The 24,918-nt window shown below is 42.2% G+C and overlaps 3 protein-coding genes and 1 long non-coding RNA gene across 11 annotated transcripts in view; 2 read left to right on the forward strand and 2 right to left on the reverse strand.

Annotated features, from left to right (window-relative positions):
• LOC116417463 overlaps positions 1–24,918 on the forward strand; it is a 59,131-nt gene that overhangs the window by 8,037 nt on the left and 26,176 nt on the right. The window lies entirely within an intron of this gene.
• LOC100122064 (trace amine-associated receptor 8b) overlaps positions 1–24,918 on the reverse strand; it is a 69,810-nt gene that overhangs the window by 6,368 nt on the left and 38,524 nt on the right. For all 8 annotated transcript variants that reach the window (XM_031930785.1, XM_031930789.1, XM_016989833.2 and 5 more), the window contains 4 exons: positions 21,258–21,374; positions 15,620–15,774; positions 14,714–14,861; positions 1,025–1,279 (listed from right to left, as the gene is read on the reverse strand). In XM_031930785.1, the coding sequence (XP_031786645.1) occupies positions 1,025–1,279; positions 14,714–14,861; positions 15,620–15,774; positions 21,258–21,374 (675 nt within the window). The remainder of the gene's footprint in view (positions 1–1,024; positions 1,280–14,713; positions 14,862–15,619; positions 15,775–21,257; positions 21,375–24,918) is intronic.
• Positions 1,571–9,023, reverse strand: LOC116417462. Its single transcript, XM_031930801.2, has 2 exons — positions 2,259–9,023; positions 1,571–2,066 (listed from the first exon to the last, which is right to left on the reverse strand). Exon 1 carries the CDS (start codon positions 7,824–7,826, stop codon positions 5,976–5,978), a length of 1,851 nt encoding a protein of 616 aa, XP_031786661.2. The 5' UTR covers positions 7,827–9,023; the 3' UTR covers positions 1,571–2,066; positions 2,259–5,975.
• Positions 3,545–4,263, forward strand: LOC103317733 (lipase member H-like). The gene is made up of 3 exons (XM_031930793.2): positions 3,545–3,914; positions 3,975–4,031; positions 4,106–4,263. The coding sequence occupies exons 1-3, from the start codon at positions 3,575–3,577 to the stop codon at positions 4,249–4,251; spliced, it is 543 nt and encodes a 180-aa protein (XP_031786653.1). The 5' UTR covers positions 3,545–3,574; the 3' UTR covers positions 4,252–4,263.

Below are 24,918 nucleotides of genomic sequence, written 5' to 3' on the forward strand. Positions count from 1 at the left end.
CAACGCTATATCGAACTTTAATCCCCCGCACTCGACGAGCTATCCCTGAGACGAGGAGAGAAGTAGGTTCGGTAGACAAGAGTCTTATCTTTTTGCGAGCTTTTCCGCGCAGTACTTTCAGTTGTCCTGGTGTTCCACTTCTTTTTCTTCGGCTTCCTGTATTGAAGTTTATTGCTTCTGAAGTGCAGTCGCGGAGATTTTTAACCTCGTTACTGCTCTTCGTTATTATGAGAACTTGGCGTGGATTTAGTTTTTAACGAGTTGAATTGAATTAAATTTAAATTTTTGTTATGGTTCTTTTACTATTATGTAAGTGAAATAAAAAAATTTGAGTATTCTTCTCCTAACAATGTGCATAGCGATCATTTTATATCTTACTATTCCTATACAAGTCAGCCTCTCTCTTATTCACCGCGAAAAAACTCTAGCAAGTACACGGCCCGAGAGCGATAAAAAAAGCTTTTTCTATCGAGTTGTTGCACATCTATTTTCCAGAGCAGTCCTAACTCGATATTCCCACGGCGCGTTAAAGTCGCAGGCGCTTTTCTTTTTCTTTTTCGCCGGTAAATAAATAATGCGCCGAGAGTGATCAGCAAAGTGGCCGAGAGAGAGAGATCGAGGATAGGAGGCGAAGTGCCGGAAAAAAGGTCTGACGCGGAAAAATCTCGTTACCGATATAAACCACGCGCGGGCGGGTAATGGCGTTTGCTAAAGGGTCGCCCAGTGACGATTTTCATCCTGTTTCTTTTGCAGTAGTTAGATGCGGGCTACGCGAGAGAGCTTTTGCTTTATTTTCAAGCCGGGGATAAATTCATCGAGGGGAATAATTTCCTTGTTAAAGCTCGCCGATAAACGATGAGGAGGGATATAAGAAAATACGGAGAGGAAAGGCGCTGATGAAGTTATTGGGTTTGCCTCGCGATTGTCGTCTGCTACTGGCGTCTTTGGAATAAGAATTATGGCATTTCTTTGGTACCTCTTATTATTAAATGAAATGAAGCAAAATAGAAGCAGCTCAGCTTACCTTGGTGTAGAGGAGCTCCCGCGATATCCGTCGGAAATGATTGTTGAGGAGCCAGTAGAGGAAGGGGTTCCAGAAGCTGTTGGACAGTGAGAGCCAGGTGGCGATGAAATCGAGGAACGCCGGTGGCTTGCTGCCTGTGCAGGCCGCGACTACTTCCTGGATCGTCCAGGGCGTGACCATGACGATGAAGCCGAGGCTCATCGCTGCCATTGTGCGAGATGCCGCCGTTGACAACCGGCGCTCGTGCGACACCAGCTGCGGACCAATTACGTTACATTGCCAGGCGTCAGAGATAGACGAGAGGGAGGGAGCGGGGCGTATATGCGTCTGTTAGAGGTGTATGGTTACAGTGCATGGCTCATCTGCATTTTGGAGCTCTGGTGTATACTCTGCTTTTTTTGCTCGCTCGGGCTTTTTTAGGGTGTGACGCTTTTTGATGTCATTGTGTTTTATGAAAATTCTTTTCATTTATTTAGACTCGTTTTATGCTCGGAAAATTGATAAAAATACTGCTAAAGCAAGTAGGGCAAGTTAGAGTAAGTCCAATTATTGGAATTATCATTTAATTTTTTTATTCATTTTAAAAAACATTTTTGCAGATCGTATCGACACGTCATAATGCATTCATTTTATCACGAATAATTCGTTCCATATAATTTTATATCGAAGAAATATCGCAGTCTGGGCTCCACGCAATAATCGATGCTGACGAATGTTTTTCCAGGTCCACCAGCGACAATACCCGCGAAAGCTTGCCCCCCGTCGTCATTATCCGGTATCTTTCTTGTTATTTCGACGCTCGTTATCACGTAATTCCTTTCCAAATTGTCGGAGTAAGTCTTGACGAAATTGAAAAGTGCAGAAGTCGCTCCGTTGCTTGGAAGTTGAAAGAGCTCCGTAGTGTTTAAGAATATCTGGTCGTGTGGTAATCTCTGTCCAGTTTTAAAGACTAGTTTAGATCGATCACCTAGCGATAAAGCTGGATAGTGGAGAACTGCGAGCAGTAGAATGACGACCGAGATGCGTGCTGATTCCATAATTGCTAGTGATTTAATTGAAAAATTGATTGACCATTAGTTTATGCAATTTGTTTGTTTATAATTATGTTGCTTATTATGAAGACTATATTTCATTTCTAGTATAGCATTTTTGGAAAAGTTTGTTAAGTCTTCAATGAGCTTGTATAGTGTCTTGTTAGAGAGTGACAATTTATAATGAGCTTAAAATTACGTACTCCGACAACACTGTGATGGGTTCAAAAGTTTTGTTCGCACTGACTAATTTTTGCAAAATCCTGATGATTTTGTTCTACACTCTATGTTACGCCCCCTTTCATCTGTTTTTTAACACTTATCTGCTGTGATTACTGTCCAAGGCACGGAATTTAGTAATACATGTTAGAATGGTGATGTAATATATGTATTATTTCAATAAAACTTATCCTTGAGGATATAATTATTAATACTAAAGATGGCGTACGTTTAAAATTTAAATTTAAAAAAATAATCACCTGATTTAATCATCGTTTATTTTAAGAAGTTAGTTCATATCACTTCTTAAACGCATGAATGAGAGTTATTGTTGGAAAAGCTTATTAGCATATATTATGGATTCAATTTTTATCTATGACGATGTTGTAATAATGAATGGAGTGTATAGTATAACAGCTGCCAAAATTCATGATCATAGTAAGTAATTCTGATCATTATCAGGAACAAAAATCGCTGTTCTATAACACTTGCGTTTATCTTGTTTGATTAAATAATTGTTATAAGGAAGCTGTTTAATTATGTAAATCAGAAATTGATTTCTTGATAATTTCTATGGCTTATAACGAAGAACAGCTGGTTATCTTAACAGTCTCTTCATAAAACTCATTCGCATATAGTCAATTGTTTATAATCATTGCATACTTTGATATACATTGAATTTTGTGCATCAATAATTTATTTGGTTGAAGAAAATTTTAAACATACATAAACATGCAAGACGCGCTATTGTTGCTTGTATTAGTATCTAATTTACTTAACGAAGCTTATACAGGAGATGCAAAAGACACCATTGATTTAAAGAAAATTAGTTGTATAGATTTCAAAAGTTATACCATGGGTTCATTTATGTACTACACTAGTGCTGAAAAAAATACCGATCCTGTTAAGGTGGATTTATATCTTTCTACTCGTGAACATAAAGAACCAATTAAAATCAATTCAAGTGTGTTGACATCTCTGAAAGATGCTGGTTTTGATACTTCGAAAAAGAGTATCTTTATAATTCACGGTTACAGATCCACTGTCACAAAAATATGAAGGATAAACTTCTGGAAGTGGTAAGTGCAATAAAAAAAATACTGAAACTTAAATAACTAAACATTATTGATTTCCGAATATATATTATAGAAAAATGCAAACATATTTATGGTCGATTGGAGTAAAAGAGGTAGTATAAGTTGGAACTACGTCAATTCTGCTCGGCAAACTCAAGTGGCTAGTCATCAACTGACTGAGTACTTTGAAGGAGTTTTATTTTATACAAACATTGTGAAAGTATATGAGGTACTTGACATTTTTTTGTAATAGGTTCTTAGAAGTGCTGAGAGCTCAGATTGCATCATTGGATGAGCTTGACAAAGATATTCGATGGAATCATTTGTATTTTGTTGGACATAGCCTTGGAGCACATTTGAGTGGCCAAACTGCTCATTTATTAAAACAAAATGATTTTTGGAAAATAGAACGTATTACAGGTTTGGATCCAGCTCAACCTTGTTTTATCAATAATGACTTGAGCATGAGGCTTAGCAAGGACGATGCAGATTTTGTGGACATTATACACACACAAACAGACATTAAAGGCAATAATGATGCTCTTGGAATTAATGAAGATCTAGGTAAGTTTTTGGTAGATAGTAATCATGATATACAAAGTATAGAATGAATTATAATTATAGGCCATATGGATTTCTACGTCGATGGCGGTGTGATGCAACCAAAATGTGTAAATTCGTGTAACTACTCTTCATAATTATTTTTAAAATATTTCTTAATTTCGATTCATTTAATGATTCCCTTTTGTTTCAAGTCTTTAGTGTAGAATTGAGTCAAATGGTCTGCAGTCATAATCTCTCATTGATTTATTATATCGAATCAATCGTAAATTCGATAGCTAGCACTTGCAAATTTCTTGGGTTATCCATGGAACTTGCAATGATGCATTTCATAAATTAAAATTGAGAATGAATGGTGAACTAGAAAATTGCTCTGTATGTCCAACTATGGGCATTGAAGCTCCTACAAGCATATAGGAGGGAAAATATATAGTGTTTACTTCGGCAAAGGTTCGGCATACTGTAGCGAGTAACTAACATAATTATTTATGTATGTTTAATAAAACGTTGGTTTTGTATTATACAATAAACTTCAATTTTACACTAACCAAACAAAAAGATTTTAAGCCTGCAAATAAATGCATCAAGGTCACTTGAATCAAGTTTACAATTTAAAATATATGAATTAATTGAATTTAGAAAGTATTCACCAAGCCAAATATATTTTATAGAAAATCCCAGAAAAATAATTTCTAGAGCATACATCAAAATTGAATTCTGCATTTAGTATATTCAGTACCTGATTGCCTGTATAAAAATCATCTAAGTTGATGAAGTCATAGTACAATGAAGTGAAATTCAAATGTATAAAAATAAAAATAATTGAATAGTGTTAGATGTATCACAAATGTATGTATAGTATATAAATATTATTCAGTACGCAATCTATCCATGTACTACTTATCCATTAAGCACATAAAGATTAGCATAGTAAAGTACTTATACGAAGATTCCATAGCTCGATTTCGTTAAATAAAAATCCCAAACATCCTTATCCGGAGAGCAAACATCTCATGCCCTCTCTCTCTCTCTCTCTCTCTCTCTCTCTCACTCACTCTGCCTCTCAAAAAAAGAAAACAAGAAAAAACTAAATCTTTAGAGAATCCGAGTGCCGGCGAGCGTGAAAATCCCGGCGGACGTGAAAACCGGAGGTCTGCAGGCCAGGCAAACGAGGAGTCGTCCCTCGCGGTAATCTCTTTACCTACTTCGGAGCTTGACGAGTTTAATGCCCGAGAACGCTTCACGGGTGCGAAGATTGCGAAGAAAGGGTCACCCGGGCGAGAAAGCGCGATTTTTTTCTCTGGAAACATAGGCTAGTAGAATTTCACGAATGCGTACTTCGAATAAGACCGTAGACATTCCACGTAGCTGCGTTCCAAGTAAATCGACGAATAATTACAAGAGGATCCTTCATCACGAGCCGAAAGAAGCGTCGCAGTAATATAGCTCTAATTATGCAAAAGCTTCGCGAAGCATGTCTCCAAGACGCGCCAACAGCGCATTAGCTCGTGTGCGACACACAATCGAGAGCGTCTACATGCAAGTGCCTCTGGCCTGTTTGTCCCGCGCAAACCGGAGATCTCGGCTTAATTATTCCCAAGCTGCATCGCCGGAAGTCTCGACGTCTAAAACTAAATTTCGCGGCTCGTGATTCGCTCGCTACGCGAGGGAGGAGAGGCTTATCTAAGAGCGAGAGTAGCTGCGTTGTATTAGCCGTACGTGCTGCAAAGATGAGAGCGAGGTGTCGTGAGTGTTATATGTACGAGAGAAGCTTGACTGTAATTGCCCGGGAAATTACGGATTTTCTTATGGAGAATTGTACCAGATTTGAATGGTTTGTATATTTGTGTTGAAAGTGTGAAAATTATTTATTTCTAGGTGCACTTTACGACTTTTTGCGCAGCATTAAGAAATCGATGACTGTTACTTCCGTACATGTTATTGCGAAAGACTATTAGGCGTGGAAAAGCACATAGTATAATGTTCAAAGAAGAATAAGCCAAACATTTTTATTTTCCAAGTCTTTATTTTATGCATCTTTGCTCCGATACATCAGATACATTTTCAAACTTCAAATGTAACTGTTTTAGCTCCAAACGCTCGTTTCCTTGCACGTGCTTTAGATCTGCATAAAAGTTCCCCCAGTAGTATGAGACCAGCTGTTCCAAATCCAGTACCCAAGCAGACCAAGAGAATTACCAGTAACATACTCCTCTCCTTTTTGTCTTCAAGTTTATTACTCGCCTTGACGAATTTGGTTTCGAGCTCCTTGGTGCACTTCCACATAGACTGGATTCCAGACTCGGTGACGCTTTGCACTACCTCACTGAATTTTTCCACGTACGGAGATCCTTTCTCAAATGTGCATGCAAGTGGTCTGCAATAAAATAGCGGATCCCTGATTTTCAGCACCTGCGTCGTATTGGATGTGTTTTTCGTGAAAAACCTAGCCAGGTACAGGTCGGTTAGGCAGATGGCGCTGCGGTTGTTTTTGATCTTATCTATGCAGTTAATCATGTTCGGTTGTTTGATAGCCTTATTGTGGAGAAATTTTACGAGTTTATCGCTGTTGTCATCCGAAAAAAAGGTTTGTTCCATTACCTCGTCGACAAAGATCGGCATTCGCGACTGCTTGATGTTGTAAAAATTGTCGAGGACTTGAGGTTTCCTTTCAATGCGTACATCCACCAGTTGCATTAAAAAGTTGCTCGAATGTTGCATAGCCATTGTACTCACGATTAAAAAGAGTAACCGTTCAGCTAACCGTTTTGGTACTGCAGGACTGCTGAAGGTAAATATTATTCGGACTATGTAGTCGCGGCGCCAAAAACGACGGTCAAACCTAAGAAAACGAGCCATGATGTGCAGAAAGAAGATCAACATTGTACCAGACAGTATAAGCAAGTAGATCTGGCTGGATAGGTCGATGTCGCTGTCTTGGTGGAGAGGCACAATCGCAGCTACGTCGAAGCAGCCGAAGAACGAGCTCAGTTCCAAGCCACCGAAACCAGCAAAGGTTTCGACAGCTGCTGGAAACGGTAGGAGGTTTACTGCACCGGTAGAGGTTAGGTTGTACAAGGTTTCGACCAAGGCTAAGGTTCGGCTGTTGTCTACTTCGCCGATAGACAGCATCGTAAAGTTGAAGTAGGAAGATAGGATACGCATCAAGGGGTAATAGATGCCATCCATATTTGGTTTTGTAGAGTTGTTATCAGAATCGATGATTAGGTATGGTGGATAGTTGAAAACAGTGGTTCTCAAGGTATAGTTGTTCATGTCTCGAAGTTTGTCTGGGAATAGCGTAGTTTTATTTGGATCCCACACTTGATGCTCGTATGTATTTTTGAATGGATTGTAGTTAAACAGATATGGTCTAGATTTGAGGTCGGCCACATCTACGACTAGAATCGTGAGATCAAGAAATTTCTTTGTCCACGCGTATTCAGTAATGTTTCTGAGTAACTCGTTAGTCTCCACCAAATAGTCAATGAAGATGATCATTAAGCATTTGGGTCTTCTTGGTATATCCGATGCCTCAACGAAGAAATCAAAGAAATCCCATAGCTGTTTTGATAGGTCCTCGTTGTCAGATTTGGTGACGTAATGTATTATAACGTGAAGAGATACCTTACGAGGTTGGCGTAGAGTAGGTAAGCTCATCAAATTTTCTTTGCTGGGCGATTCGAGTAGTCCCAAATCTACTGCAACCGTTGGTATATCCGCTAGGATTCGTTGAATTTCATACCTTCCGATATCCCATACAGAGTTGATTTCACTGTTAGTGAAAATTGTAACTTGATACGGCTCCAGTTGACTTTTTATTTGATTCACCAGAGGATTGGCCCATCCCTCGATAATCTTAAAATCACGTAATACACTTGTTGCGATCAATATTATCGAGTATATGGATGTCATACTGTCGAGTTTTGCGAACAAATGCAAACTTCTTACGGGGATGTGTTTCGTCGACAGAATCTAAACGAGGTCAGTGTTTACAACGAAATCAATACCAACTAGCTTGCTTATGCCAAACGTTACTTAGCCTCGTACTTTCAGTTAATGGTTACAGCTGAAAGGATGATACATTGAACAATTAGAACCTTCATCACTATTACAAAAAAAAAATCATCGCCATAAATCACGATCGAAAAATTCTAATCCTTGAAATTCATAAATCCATTATAAGTTCTCACGCCTCATACGCGACATTTCTCGACCCCATTAACCGCGAATAAAAGAATAGCCCGGAAGAAAAAAAAATTCTCGCCCGAATACTCCTAGAAATAATGAAGGCGAATCGAGCCCAGTCAGCGTGTCGCAACTTTGATAGTCGATATTACGCTCTTGCTCCAGTTTTCCGCGCTCGCGAATACGTGTCAATGCTATCGTTATATCGATTAAAAGGGTCTCACACGACTCGTTCATTCTTCTCTCGCTCGAGATACTTTTTTATAGCTTCATCCTTTATCCGGATTTTCCCGGCGATGTAACGACTTTTGAATATCAAAAGCGGCGCTCTCTAATTAATTTCTTCCGCAAGAGCTGCGAACAGACTTGACTTTTCGAGAGCTACGGACGTGTGTTATCACGAGAATTATTCATGTACAGAAATAATAAAATCAACAGCGGCAAACGAAGTAAATATTTCATCTAGAAATAACTCGTGAAAAATACCAATGAATATTATCAATAATGTTTCAATAAAGCCGCACGAAAGTATCGACCGCGAAACAAGTCTCGATAAATCACTTGCATTCATCCCTTTCGAATTCCGCTCTCCAATCCACTATCAACGCAGCGCTCTCCGAAACAAAAAAAACTCCAGTCCCTTTCAAGCCAAACATCCGCAACAGAGAATCTCCGATCCACATAGCAAAATTCCGTTTCTCTGTAACGCAGTATCTCGTTGGAATTCCACAGGTCGCTTCCGAGAAGGAAAATATCTTATTACCAAATACGACGGATTCCAATACGAAAAAAACGCAGAATGGAATTATTTGTATTGAGAGCTGGTATCGCATTTTTTGTGTCACCTTTGTACAGTTGAGAGTGAGAGATGAAGGAAGAGAGACGAGAGGAAGAGGTGAATCGATTTCCCGAGGGAATCGCCGGAAACTCGTTACTCTCTCTCTCTCTCTCTCTCTCTCTCTCTCTCTCTCTCTCTCTCTCTCTCTCTCTCTCTCTCTCTCTACGACGAGGTACTACTGCTGTGAAGTCGCGAGGGCAAGGGGCTGCTTCAACGATTGAAAAAATGTGCTGGAGGAAGAGGAGGTGGGATGGAGTTTAATTGGCTGATTTATTGTTTACGAGGGCTATTACCGCATCGTACATTCAATTTTCTAACCTGTAAAAATAATATTTAATTGTGGATTTGAAAAATTGATGAATATAAATACATTTGTATAATGTGAACGTTTGGGCACACAATACACAAAGCCAAGAGCGACGCGTCGACAAATCGAAACTCGCTCGCGTCGAGGTTACTTCCGTCGATTGCGGGACCCGCCGGAAAACCGCGACCGCAAATCGCGCGTCTTTTCCACGTGGCGGCGTTTATTGCGAGCTTTGATTACAGTGGCGCGATATTCCCGGCTATTAACCCGCTGGACATAGCTGCGGCAAGTGTAATGGTCGATTTGGGATTTTTGTGGGATATTATTCGGTTTTAACTGATTTTCATGCTGGAATGACCTTTTGTTTGATTACTTTTTTGTCGTCACTGTCCGCAAAAAGAAGAATCAAAATAAAGTCGCAGTCCTGGAAAATCACACGTCGGCTAATTCGGTGAAACCACTGGAAAAACTTTCCTCCAGTGCTAATAACGCCGCGAAAAACTTTTTTCTCTATATAACACATCGGGAGCTAAGCAAGAGCGAGTCGTCCACCCACCTGCGGAAAAAGCGAGAAAAGAAAAGAAAACGTATGGGCCAACGGCGCGACAATTTCCGGGGACGATCGTCTCTCGTTCCTCTTCTTCTCTTGGATCGGCGCCTCGAGTCGTTTCGTAATCGGCCGCGAATCCGCGGGTCGTTAGCTCTCCTGCTGCTGCTCTACGTATTTTCCGGAATTCCAGAGAGCGAAATGGGTTAAGTGCGCGAGTCGAGCGCCTGGAAAACCGCAGCTGGTGAAGGAGAAGAAGAGGAGGAGCCGGAGGATGACTTGTATAGGAGACAAGAATAGGAGAATTTATTTTCGATCTGTGTCCTTTAATTAATTTGTTTTTGTTATGGGACGTGTTTTGTGGTCTCTTTGATTTTCCAATGATTTTCAATGCACGGAAAATCTATTATTAAGCTTCTTTTTCGCTCAAGTAAAAGATTGAATTTACGGCGGAAAACTTTTCTCTCCGCAAGTGACGAGCCGGACTAAGTCGGATCGCGAGACAATGGTAAAACTAAGTGGAAGAACAAGTTCGCGAAATAAAAGTGTACTTATCGCGCAGCGTCGCGGTAAAATAAATACGATCCAGTGTATAAGAAGACAAACAGGGCGAACTTCGAGCTCGACGATTTAAAAAAAAAGCCCCGAAAGTGGAACAAAGGAGCGAAAAAAGACTGGACTGTACGTATATACGCATGAGGAAGCGGGCACAAAAAATTGAAAAATAAAGCGGATAATGGAAGCTCGCGCAGTTAACCCGAGCGAAACCATTTGCCGATATAGTGCTTTCTTACGTAGCCAACGTCCGGAGCTCGTTATAAGTAATAAGTGGACCGCGTCGTTAGGTGTGTGCCTCCTTTTTTTTCATTCTCATCGCCCTCGAGTTGCTCGTTTTCCGAGCTTTGCGCTCCTTCGATTTATTCTTCGAGTTTTCTGCACTGTCTTCCCGGTTTTGTCCGAGTTCTTATCTTGTTTTCGTCTTGGGATATGGTTTCGCTCGAGTTTTCGGGACAGTGTGTTCGTCGATTATCAGGTCTCGCTCTGGATTCTGATTATTCCAGGGAGCTTATTGAATTGGAAAGGAGTTTCGAGAAATATTTACATTGATAAGGGATGTATAAGGAATGCAAGGGTTGGACGAGTTCGATACGCGTTGAATTTAAATGACAAATTTTTATTTTATTTTGCTCGTCATTGATTTTCGATTTCGTATTCTCCAAAGCTCTCCAAAGGACATACTGCGCTTATTCGCAGAATCAGCCCTCAACAATCTCAAAAGCAAAAATCGCACCACTCAGCGCCTCGAAAAGGCGAAAAAAAAAGAACGAAAATTAACTCCGGCTCTAGCGAGAAAACGAAAACTCAAGCTCGTGAACACAGGATCGCGTATATATATACACTCGTATCCGACGCGGTAAAAGTGCACTTCCGCGCGCACACTTTCCGCCCTCGTTCGCGACCCACTCGAGAAACGAGATATCCCGGGGATTCCCCCTCTCCTCCCGGAGCGTTGGTGGCGCTGCTTCCTTTTTTTGCAGCCCTCTCGACTCTTGCTTAAAACAACGCTTCGCGCTCAATGGCGCGAAGGCGATCCGAGCGTGCTCGGAAGAGACGGAGTCGAGCGAAGCCGGTTAATAGAGAGAGACACGATGGAGTGGGGAAATGTGGGCCAATGGGAATATTCGATATTAAACGTCGCAAGTTTTTCGGGTAAGTGATTAGTCGAGGGGCTAACGAGATTTCTTTATGGCGCCTGTTGAGGATGCTACGGGCTTGTAAACGAGCTTTTCCATCAGTCGAATTTGAAGATGGCGTACATGTGAGAGATTTTTAGCAGTTCTCGAAAGATTAATGGGGGCGGGAAAGCAATCGAAAAAATTATTCATGTAGACTAAGAGGAAAGCCATTACAAACTCCCATTAACCTTTATCTCGGCTGCAATCTGTTTCATCGAATAAATTAACAATGATAAATTACATTCCATTAAGCACACATACTTCATGAATAAAAATTCGAACGTGGGAGAAAAAAAGCACCGAAACCCTTTTACTTTCGCTCTTTCCCTGTACATTCGAATCAGATTTTTTCTCCCGATCCTCGCGAGGAAGTACATTACCGCGGATCGTTGGATAAGTGGAACGCGCGAACCGGACCGGAGCGAGCTTTAGTCTGAAGACGACGTGCAGCGGCCGAGAAAAATATTGCCCTGGACGAGCGAGCGCGTGAAATATAATCTCGTGCGCGCTTGTCGAAAGGAGGAACGAGGGAAATGGACCGCGTAATGGAGAGGTAAATAACGCCGTGTATTTAGAGAGGGGGTATACAGCTGAGTCACCTGCTGCAAGTGATTGCGGGATATTATTGATTTTGAAATTGAGTTTTGAGGTTAGTCCGCGTTTCGCGTTTCCCATTTTATAGGCAACCAGCGACGATCAATCTTCTCAAAAGCGTAATATCTCTCGGCAGAAATTCCCTCTCATTTCTCCTGCCTATCGGCCGGGGAACCGAGTAGAATGTCAATGCGCGTTTGGAAACTTGAGGAATAGGCGCACTTATTTCTCGCTAGATAAAATTGCGGCTGCGATCTTCCTCCTTGCCTTTGTCCTCGAAGAGTATATCGCATACGACAGTTTTATCTCTCTAGCTGTATTGTAACGCTAATTTCCAGGGAAGAATTTGCTTTGAGCTTATCTTTGCGGAGGAGAAAGTACCGCTAAGCTGATTGAGAATCTTAAAATTAGATCAAGAATTTCGCCAGATATAATTTAGGAAGGAAACATATGCCTGAAAAATAATAATCACGGACGCTCACGACGTGACGAGAATATAGATATGGGGCGCGCAGCGTAAGTGAAACGGGTATTAAAGGAGAAAAAGCAGAGGAGAAAAGTACGAGGATGAAAAGCCGGAAGATTAAGTTTCTGAAAAACGATGCTTAATTTCTCCTGAAAAAGTAATGAAAGAACGCTTTGATATTAAAGACGCGGCCGGCGGTGATACATTTATTAAAGAAGCTTTTTATCGTTCTTTTATACTCCTTGATAATTTGAGGGAATACACAACTTCGAGCATAAATCTTAAGAACAAAACTTGGAATCCGCCGAAGCCGTAAAATATCTACCTCCGCGAGGGAAACAGCTACACAAGGTATATCCTAACAGACGGTTTCTTTGAAAAAAGGAGAAACGCCGAGGGTAGACAGGAGCCAGACAATTGCTTAAACAAACGTTAGGAACTCCTGCACCGCAGCGCGGCATCTGCAAACTCGGGACGCGCCGAAGTTGCAACGCGTGTACAGAGGGAGAGAGTAAGTGATGCCCCGGAAGTCTCGAGACTTATTGAAATTTTAAAGTCGACGCGAGCTACTGGCAGTATTTATTTGTCAGCCTTGTCTATATGCCTTTCCCCAGCTCCGACTGTTTGCTTCCATCTCTGGCGCTTCTTTTTTCCTGCGAGGGCCGCTATTGTCTACCGAAATTAAGTTGGTTCGACGCTGCATTATGCAACGTCCGCTCTCTCTCCCTCGCATCTTTTGTTTATACTCTTCGAAAATGAATTTAGCTTCGCTTAAAAGTTAATCATTTCGAAATTAAAATACGGATGATGCGAGATGCACACGAGATAAGAAGCGAATTTCCAAAACACAGCCCCGCACATCCGCCAAGAACTGCACTTTGATTAACACAGCCTCGATACTCGCTCGTATATATAGCCGAGAAGACAAGCTGCGCTATCCCCAATAACTCATTCGCTTTTCCCTCGTTCCCGAAATCAATAGCTACAAGCGCGCACGAGCAAGTTTTGCGCGGGGAAAAGCCGGCAGTACGTGTAAACTCGCGGCGTATCGACGTGACGCATTGTACGGTTCGAGCGAGAGAGGGACGGAGAAAATTCAGACGTATCTCTCGGTTGTTCGTAGTTTTATCTGATTTGCCGGCGTTTCTCCATACGTATGGAATCGAACAGCCGAGAGAAGCTGCGACTGAGCGACGCTCGAAGCTTGTTAGAGCTTCGGCTGCTATACTGGGATTTTGATCAATGTTGACTGTTCTCCAGCTTCGATGTTCGAGTTTTTTTGCGCGAGTTTGAATAGTTATTGTTAAAATGATTTTCCAAGCTTTAACCGAATTTCGCTTTCGGAAAGAAAACACACGAGCGCGTCGTCCCCGTCCAAACAGCCCAGGGCCTCTATCATCGTCGCCGCCGCTTAATTCCGTTTCGGCCTTTGAAAAGTCGTACAGCCCGAAGCTCGCGGGCTAATTGCGGTCGCCACGACAAGGCTCACCCGGTGTGGCTCTAATTAGCGTAAATGGAGCGATGAATTATGAATGCCCTCGCGAAAGAAGAAACTGTCGTTTTGTTCTTTTTCTCTCTCGATGTACGTTATACTCAACTTTCCAGCCATATCGCTATCTTGATGGATCGAATCGCACACGTCGATGTATCATCTTCACGGCGCGACGTAACATCCAGTAAATTTCTCCTCGACTGATCAGTCCTGTCGTTTACGTTTTATCTACACTTTCAAGCGTGAAATAATCAGCTGATAGAATCGAATCCTGCTATACGGGCGTTATATTTTAAAAATGTTTCAGCATTTGCTCTCTCGGAAAGCACGACGGGTGCAGCATTTTTTTTTATTTTCGCCAGCCGGCATGAATAATTCATCCGGGCTTCGGCTGCAGGTCTATTTGCGCCGCGATTTAAAGGCCGATTTTATTGCTTATTTTTATTCCGCTGCTGTAAATAGATTCGGTAATGGGATATCATAATATACGTTTTATCCGATGCATCGGGAGATTTCCCGTTGTAATATCAACGAAAAAAAGCTATTTCATATTTTCGGGGACAGCTAGAACGAAGTAGCCCACTTTAAAGAGCGAGCGAGCAGAGCGAAAGTTAGAGTGTGCACACATACTTACCCGCTCGATGTGGCCGGCACTGACAACTTCCGGCGTGTTGACGCAAACTACCCTCTTGAGGCGGAGTTTGTTCACGTGAAAGGCCGAGCCGTAGAAGTACATCAGGGCCATCGTCGTTGGGAAATAGAAGCAGCAGCACGCCAGGATCCTAAAAAATTCAGATGCGGGGCTCTCTTTTTTCAAGCTGCGTATTATGTAGTGCTGTTGCTTGGAAGGAATGTGGGTTCGATGAATCACACCTAACTGTGCGAACTTAGCAGGGCTAAGTTACTTTTTAACGTGATTCGTACAATAGGGAACAGACATGATTTTTAAAACCTTTTTTAAAATCAAGTTAAGGATAAATCTTACACAAAAGTACAAGTGTCACGATTTTTACTGCAATATTTGTTAAGTAATATTGTTTTGAAAATTCGATTTCCTAATGATACATTTAAACGATTGAGAGCTCACGTGATAATATGGCGCCGCGAAGGATGAAAATATATATGGATGTAAATTTTAATACATAAAATAACCTTATTGTTTTCTCCAAAATCATAATAGAGATGAGAGATAATGCTTCAAAATCAAAATAGATTCATGATGACTGAATTTATATACTCAAATGCCCGTACGTTAGGTTAGGTCTTTATCCTTTGAGCCGCCATATTGGAGAGCTGCCGTTTTAAAAACTACTCAAACATAAGAATTTTCAATTAATCATATTAGGGCCTAGAGGTATTAAATCAGCAAAAATTGATGCATAACGTATTCTTATACTATTTTCTACTGTATATAGGTATTTATATGTATATAGCAGAACCATGTCTGTTCCCTATTTTAGTGGGACAAGACATGCTGTGATTGATCGGTGTAGAGCATGTATACGTTCTAATTAATAATATTAGCATAAATAAACATTACCTGAGTGAAGCCTTGGAAAAAAATGGTTCGCAGGCGAGAAGGCCGGTGTCGTTAAAGTAGTAGCCGCCTTTGGGCAGCACCAGACTGCCAAAAATCGCAACGCTCGCTATCCAAGTTGTCGACATTATCGCTACGCAGCCTTGCCGCATGTAATACTGTGGAGAAACAGACAAGCATTTGGGGTTAGCCCAACGCAGCTGACGCCCAACATCTATAACATCGGTGATTTCGCTTCGTTCGCTATAGCTTACACGTGCGCGGCTGGCTCGGATTTTTCTGAGCCTTGTTGTAAAAGTATGAATTTTTTGTCATTATTTTGCTTGCTCCTAAATTTATAATAATGTGTTATTTCTCTTTTATAACATATGCACCTTTAAACAATCAAATTATATTGTCTGTTAAAAATTCAAAAGATGAATTATTCATCATAATCGATGATTAATTCAGACCTTCAACCATACACTGCTTCACGTGCAGCATAAGATTCATGGCATACACAGTCGCTATGGTCACAAAAACGGCAATCCAATATTCATCGATCAATACAGATCGAAAACCTCTCATTCCCACGTATACACAGCCGTTACGGCGCTCGGCAAAGCTCTAAATAACGCAAAGGAGACTATATCCAGTCCCTGCCAATATCCAAACTTCCGGCTGCGCACACAAAGGCCGGCTGCAGGAATTTTAATAAAGAATCGCGTGGAAAAGCCAATCACAGCGATAAGGGCTTGAAAGAGAGCGCGGAGAAAGTGAGGGAAGGACGAAAAACAAAAAGAAAATAGAAAAAGTGCGTGTACGCGCGAGCAACGGCAATTGGTGCCCTTGCGTTGCTGGTTCTATTTCGACAAAAAGCCGGACGGGACTGAGGGGAAAGAGAGAAAGAGAGATTTTTCGCTTTATAGAAAGGATTTGGTTTGGGGAAACAGTACATGTCTTTAAAAAATTTATATCAAATCGATATTTTCAATGCAACAAAAATCTCTTTAGAAAGCAATCGAAAAAGAGCCGACTGTGCATAATCCGGCGAAAATCAACCTTTTCAAACGCCCGCGCGGTAGACCCGTCCGCAGTTTGCACTACTCTTTTCATCTCTTCCTTCCGCTCCCCGGCGACCACGAGTCCCCCGAGGTTTTTTTCGCCGCTACAACGGAGCCCGCATAGACCAAAGAGTCGAGGAACAATTATCTCGGGGAAGACAGTAGCCGCCACAATAAAGTCGCGCTTCGGAGGATCAAAGGCTTTAACGGCCTCGATTATTCGTAATGAGCGCAGAGATTATCACCGGCTGTTCTTTTCCGATTTTCCAGGACGTTAAATTAAATTTTGGAAAAAATTCACTAAAAAGTACTCCTCGAGGATCGTGAATCACCATCCGTAATTTGCATAACAAAAGCCCCTGACCCGAAGCAAGAGTGAGGAGATCGTAAAATAATCCGAATATCTATTCATTCGAAAAAAAGAGCTGCCGAAGCGGGAGACAAATGGCCGACGCAGCTCAACTGCGAGTCGGAATTAAAGAAAAAGAAGAAACGAGGAGAGAACCGCGAGAAAAAAGAACGAGTGTGACATTAGCGGAGATAGAGGAAACGAGAGCCGATCGTGTAGTAGTCCGATGTTCTCTCTCGCGGAGAGGAGGAGGGAAAAAGAGGCTTATACGCGAGCTCGTAATGAATCGGTGAGTCGCGTGTTCCGGAGTAGCGATTGAATGAACGTCCGATCGTTCGGAGGCCGGTCTGATCGCTATAGTTACGGATCACGTTCATTTCAACGATTATTTTTCGATATTTTAAACGCCCCAAAACTACACATCCCCGAAACAGCCACAATAATTCACAAAAAGCATTATCGACAAGCAATCACGAAACGAATCGATTTCCAAATCACCGCCAGCACGCCTCGGCTCTGTCCGAACAAGCCAATTCACTCCTACGCGGGTTCATCGTCCCCCGCTTGGGCGCCAAACGTGCGTCGCTGCGCTGCGGCCTTTAAAAGTGCATCGTATAGTCCGCTGCTCGTATAAAGCCGGGGTTAAAGCTTACGCTAGTGCGCGAGGCTCATCCTAATAACAGGCCGAATCGCGCGGTCATTAAGGGCCGGGCACTTGTTCCTATGATACGGCTCGTCGACGCGACTGGCCGCGACACACTAGTCGACCGCACATTGGTACGTGGTGTCAGTCGCAGACTCGCTTGGTGAGAATAAAGAGGTCGATTTATTTGCTGGAAAATGCGTGGAGGTAATTTGTTGTTTACTTTATTTTCGCTGTAAAGAGTGACACATCCGTCCTGTTTTTTCTTTCTCATTGAAACAGTCACGCAGTTGTGTAGTAGTGTGTCTTTTCCTAGCAATTCCCGACTATATCGCGCCTCCTCTTCTGCTCTCGAGAAAATTCACAAGACGCGGACGCTTCGTTAGCGGCTAATCCGAGCGGACAGGATGAGAAGCTGCGCAGGCTCTTGGTGTCTAACGTATATAAAGGCACACACCTACTCCAGCGCGAGGCGAAGGGGAGAGCGAAGTAAGAGAGAAAGAGAGATTAGTTGGCAGCGAGGTACGTGCCCATAAAAGCTGCGGTCCTCGTAAAGCTCGAGCGGGGGGACCGCTTGCCAAATGCTGAGAACGGGGCGAGCTATACGACGACGTGGACTTGTCTCAATGAGAGGGAGAGGAGGTGTGGGTGTTGGCTTGTGGAGAGCTTCTTGGGTATTAGAATATTTATTGAGGGATGATTGTTATATGGTATAGTGGTGGAAGCTCTCGGCGAAATGTGTATTTAGAATTAAAGCGAGCAGGCATGCTGAGGTTTGAGTCAAACCTCCGTTTGATAGAACTAAACATCAAACCCTCAACGCTATAACGTCATTCAATCTCGAGCCTCTACAGAAAAACAGCCTAACAACACGTCGCTCTTACACAGCTTTTAGAGCCCCAATAAAGAATGCGCGTGTTTGTCAATCTCGGCTCCGCGCGACTCATCAATTAACGAGTCTTTCATTCCCCGTAAAACCTCGAATTGCTTATACGCGGAAGCTCGCGCGAGCGGAAAAGCGCGAAAAGCAGTAAAGCCGAGCACCTAACCGCACATGCTTTATACGCTTTCATCCGGCGTTATAGAGGGCCGCAGCGGAAATCGCGCGCGAAACGAGAAATGGGCGAAGTTTGCAGTTCTCAAAAAAGCTAATGGTTCGTTAGCAATATCGTAAAGCGCTTAATGTCGCGTGTTGCGTGTTTTCGGTTTAAGGCTCGACCCTCTTTAACGTCGGATGCGATGATCGATGATGCGATTAAAAATTTGTGTAATCTGATCTCTTGGAAAGGATTTTCACGAAAATTTAACGTTTGATCATTACGTTTACGATCGAAGCGTTTTAAAGCCGTTGTTCGCTTCGGTTGAAAGCTATCAATATTGATGCGTTGTTTACAAAACAAATGTAAATTGACGGTAATAGCTTCCACGCAGTTTTTCACTTTGCATATTAAGAGCCGCGTCGAGAAAGTTTATGCATTTTTCATGGTTTTTTTATCGAAGATTCTAATGAAAAAGTTAGATCGAGAACTCGTTACTAATAATTTATTCGATAGCCTCGCGGCCAAAACAATTAGAAGCAGCACAATCACACTTCGATCCGCAGTGATAAAAATCCAATTTCATCGAATCCAATCAATCCCCCTAGCCCTAGGGATGAAATAAATAGTCTTAAAACAAAAGAACCGAAATCGACGGCCTTTTTCAATTACTCCGCGCTCTATGTGCGGGTTAATAATAAAACTGAAACGAGACTACGAGAGATAATTGGTCAGCCGAAAAAAATTACTGCTGAGCCCGTTGCACGAAAATAGAAGTGGCGCAAAACTCGTGGATCAGACCCTCGAGTTATTGTTAGGCTGGAGTATCGGGTCGAGTCGATAAAATTGATAAGTGAAGAGCTGGAAGTGATAGGAGACCTTTATGGAGGAGTAAAGTGACTTTTTTAATCATCGACTCCTCGGAAAAGATGTTCGTGGTGAACAGGGCCGAGCGAGTATTGCTCGCTCTCAAAAGAAGCCTGATAACTGCAATAGCGCTGGATATCGAAGCAAAATCACCCGTAAATAAAACGGCCAAACTTAAGCACTTTTCAGGTGAAAAATAAAAAAAAAACTTTCCAGTAAAAAATAAAATATCGAGTATCTCAGGGAAGAAGCTAGCCAAGAAAATTAAATTTCCAATTACTCCACGAGAATATGCAACTTTTCAAAGGGCCGCGCTCATTTCGTTTTATCTGCACGCCGAGGACATATTTTTTCCTCCTTGCGCGCAAACTTCCCTTCGTATAGCTTTCTCAGCGAGTATTTTCCATCGAATCTATCGCGCGCGCGCGAAAAATACTACCTACGAAAAAGTCTTCGGAGTATAGAGGAAGAGTAGAATGAACTCGAGCTCATCTCGTGCTTTGACGCCGCTGTGTTGGCGCAGGAGAAAAAAGATGACGCGGAATAAGGTCGAACCTGAAATTTTCCGTTATTTGATTTGGTTTCCTTCTCGCCGGAAGATGTAGGCGCGTTTGGATCTGGATTTTCTTAGGAGGAAGTGAGGATTCTTACGTTGATTTTGAATTCAAATTCGTTCTAGAAAAAAAGGTTAGAATTCGATCATCGGAAAACACTCGCAGCGCCATCTGCTAAACTAACGAGGCGCGACTGCAGCGCCGATAATTGCTTTGTTTCGCGGCACACTGTAAGTGGATTTCGCGAAGAAGAGGAAGACTGCGTTATCGAGATAATCGAGTCTATATTTTAACGGGGATGCTGCAGTTGCTGGCGTCTTTTTTGGGCGGAGGCTGATGCTCGAGGGCATTAACGCCGAAGTGAGATTGAACGGTTTTGAGGGATATCCGGTGGCTTGGGAAAATTTAAACTGCCGCTTTTTAATGTGATCGTTGAGGATTACAGACATAGTTTTTGTTGGTGAGTCGTTTACGTGATTTTTACAGCAGATCAACCAGTAAAAGCAAACCAATCTCCTCTTTTATTTACCCAACAAACTCGTTGGCGATCGTTGGCAAACACTCCGGGAAAAATTCTCAAAATCATATCGAAAACCCAATCCAAACCGCATTCAATACTCTCCACCGACGAACTAATCAAAGTCGAATGTATCGAACACGTCGTTTCTTAGAACTTAATTAAACGGACTTTTCGCACGCAGTGCGTACATCGTGTGGTATGAGACACAAAAACCGCGGGATTCGGTGTTTCACTTGATTCCGAGCCAATTCACTTGGCGAAAGTTGATTGAAGTGTCAATTATGCAGGAACTCGCTCCACTTCGAGCGCGCCGGAGTGTAAACAAGGATTCACGCTATATTATGCAACTTTTGATCAATTGCCGCGCATCAGCTGATGTGCTGCTCTGATTTACGAGCGATCACGAGCTATTGTACGCTTCGGGAGCTTTTTTCCAGGGCGATTTATTGACGTTCGAATTTCGCTCGTTTCGCGCCAATTGCACTTGAATTAATTCGGAATGATTACTTTCACTAAAAATTTCAACACATCGATACACACACACTTTTAACAAGGCTCAGTCCAAAAAGAGTAATATTTAGCCAGAAAAATCTTATATGAACAATAATTATGACAATAGAAAACTCACCTTTTTCGTGGACTGCTTGTGATAGCGGTGCGGGTGCAGCATACACATGTAGCGGTCGATCGCCATGCAGACGAGTATGACGGCGCTCTGCTGTGTCAGGGCTCCCCTCAGCAGCGCCTGCAACAGTTTTCACTTTGATTTTACGCGCTCGACTTTTAATTTCTCGCAATAAATGTCCGATTAATAAACAGCTCATCGAGGCCACCGGCGATTCGGAATATCGACGTACGTTTATAAATTATTCGTTAGACATGTACATTGACTCTCGATTTTTCCATCGATTTTAACGTCGATTTTCCCATCGGACAGGAATTGAAATATAGCGTCGACTGCGCCCACTGCGTTTTTAATTGCAAAAGTCGAAATATCGATATTGACGATTATGTACTCGATTTTTGCCTTCACGAGCGCAGAACCGGCGAGAAAATTAAGTTTTAACGAGGCTGAAAATGATCGGATTCTCGGTCTCTTTACAATTTTATCATACCGCCATCCCATCGAAATGTCCCAATTGAAAACAGCCCAACGATCCGTTTATACATTCATTGCTCGAGCGTCATATGCGAAAATTCATCCGCCATGTAAACCGTAAAGCAATTAAAAAATCATTTAGCCGACGTCGTATTCCCTCTCGACATTTTCCGCCTCGAATTACGAATGTCCCGAGCCCGAGGATTTACATACAACGGCGGAATTTTCATAAAACGTTAATTAAACAAAACGCCAAGTACGTACGCTGGGATTTTCTCTCGATTCTCCCGGCCGACGTCCCGCAATGAAATTTACTATACAGAGTAACCCCGACCGTATACGTGTTATTCGCGTCATTTATAGGCTGCGCACAGAAATACAAATTTACGGCCCTTAGGCCGTAAAAGGTATGCACACAGTAGCTCGCGAGCTATAAATTAAAACGAAATTTAAAGTCGTTTCGGTAAAGCGCTCGTCGCTACATCGAAATCCACTTTTCCGAGAAAGAAGCTGCGTGTACGTATCCATCAATAACGCTGGAAATTCATTAAATTCATATTTACGCGCGTCGTCGGCTGTACCTATACGTCGTAATTTCTGATGGCGAGTACACGTTTCAATTAGTGCAAACGAATCGATCGGGGGGCCCTGTCTTTCCACACTCGCGGAATTTAGTGGCTAATGAGAGCCATTAATGATACGAGCGACGAAAAATAAGGGAAATGGATGGTGTACAAGTGCGAAATTGGCCAGGCGGAAAATTGAGATCCGATGGTTTCTAAACGAGTTGCTGTGACTGCTCTCTGAGCAGTGAATGAAATTTGGCGGGATTTATGGTCCTCGTATATGATGCGTGTTGTTATAGGGGGAAGTAGTAAAAGCTGGATGTGATCAGACGAGAGTGGAAGAGTTGATGCGATGTTTGATGAATCTAATTTTAAATGGCTCCATCGTTAATCATTAGATTGGCCTGTATGCATACAGTAACTGTATGTGTTTTATGTCGCATAGAAGATTTCCTTTCTCATTAAAGAAATAAATATAGCCTCACACAGATAAGTACAAGAGTAACCTTTTCACACGTACGCATTTCTTCAATATTATACGAAAAAAAAACTATAACTCACGTTAAATACCCCCACCCCGGACGCGGGGCGAATTTGTATCATAAATGTTCGGGACTGGAGAATTTCCAAACTTCAAAATATAAAGTTTCGCTAAAGTAATTTCAAACTTCAAATATACCCGCAGCTGCACATACGGGCGAAAATTAACCCCGTCCGGTAAAAATGCTCGGCCTCGTGCGCAAACTCGACAACAATTTCAATCCCCCCTTATATACATTCTATTCAACGAAAGCAAACGTCGAGCTGGGGAAGAAAATAAAATTAAAAGCTGAGTTCTCGTGTAAATACAATGTGTGAGAATAGTTGGCGGAGGAGGAGGACAATGACGTCGCGCATAATGAATCGCGCAGGCGCGATAACCGATTTCCGTTCGCTCAAGCGCTGCCTCACCCCCCCCCCCCCTTTCACGCACAATAATTTACGTCATCCCCTCCGCTATCTTCACTTCCTCTCTGGCGCACGGCGACGTCGTCGTTGCTCTCGGCGTGTCTTTCTATGCCCCTCTTTTTTTATTCCGTCTGTTCGTGTATATTCTAGCTCTGCGAGTGCATTGCTTGTTTTTCCTTCATTGTTTGGGAGATGGCTGACGCTTTCGCTGGTGAAAAAGCGCGACTGAGTTTTCTTTAGCGAATATGTTTATTGTTATACTTTAGTTATTTATAAATGATGTGAAAGATAATAATGTAAAATGATATTTTTGTTCACCATTGATCCCCAACTCGTATGTGTATTGAATGTACGAGGGGACAATCGGTATGGACGGCTGGTCGTATTGCGCGCGATATTCGCTCGGCGATTGTGCGCTTATAAATAGGAATGTATATAACAGAGGCTGAATGACATCGTAGCTTCCACTTTTCTGTGAAATATTTATTCCTGGTATTTTCCGAATGACATAGGTAGGAAAGATATTAAGGTTGAATAAATTTTCACCCGAACTTTGATGTATGCACACACAAGGTTTTTAATTTCGCGCTAAGATTTACCCCGAGAGTAAACTGCGTCTCAAAATGTTATGAATGTTTGATGTGGAATTTTTTTTCTCTCCAGTGCAAACACAGAATTATGAAAGAGTTTATGACTCGACTCCAGAGCTTACGAGTTTTTAATTAATTTTCCTCAAAGCAGCCCACGAGCAAACATGCAGCTCGTATAACATTTCCAAAAATTACCCACCCAAACTGTATATAATTCGTATCTCAAGCGACACTCACGACAACAAAACATTCCTCCCTCGCATATGACTTTTTCAATCGTTTAAAACCCCCCATTGAAAAATTCACACAGCTATAGCTCAGTTCGCTTTCAGGCCGATTAGAAAATTCCTCGCGGCGCAGGCATGAGCGCCCGATTATCGTAAAGCTCGAAGCCAAACGATTATGCGCATTTCCGAAATTTATACGCACAAAGCGGCCAGGGTATACCTGTGCGCGTCAAAGAAGCTCTCTCCCGGCGCGATGTAATGGAGCAGGGGGTGAGTAGCTATTTACGCGCCTCGGCTGATTTGAATTTCGAATGTGCACGTGATGCCAGCGTGCGTTGGTCTACCGCGTGAATTCCTGAAGATTTTGGCTTTTGCGGTGGGGTGACTGGTGTACGTATTTTCAGGGGAATTAGAGTCGTTATCGATTGGGGAAAAGGGTTTTTTTAAAGGGGAAATGTGGTTTTCGCGTATAGCTTTGAGGTTTCGAAACAATATCGATTTCCGTGGGCTTTGCAACTGTTGATTCGAATTTCATACATCCGCGAAAAAGGAATACTGCATTTTTCACTGTAGAGGCAAAAAAAAAAATTTACGTGCATCGAATAAAACGATGTAGATTCCGACATGGAATGTTACAGTGGCAGCTTTGAGATATTTCTCGATGGTATGCGATACTGCAGCTATGTGAGTGATTTGGTCAAAAGTTAAGATTTTCTTTAAAAAAATAAAAACAATATTCTGATCAACTACAAACAAAGACCCCACCCTAATTAGTATATAGACAAAGCACACGTGCCGGTACAGCCATCGGAAGTGGCAAAAGCCAAGAGATCGAGACATCAAGGGCTATATAGTGGAA

This window comes from Nasonia vitripennis, chromosome 4 (assembly GCF_009193385.2).
Source record: "Nasonia vitripennis strain AsymCx chromosome 4, Nvit_psr_1.1, whole genome shotgun sequence".
In the NCBI taxonomy this organism is placed as follows: domain Eukaryota; kingdom Metazoa; phylum Arthropoda; class Insecta; order Hymenoptera; family Pteromalidae; genus Nasonia; species Nasonia vitripennis.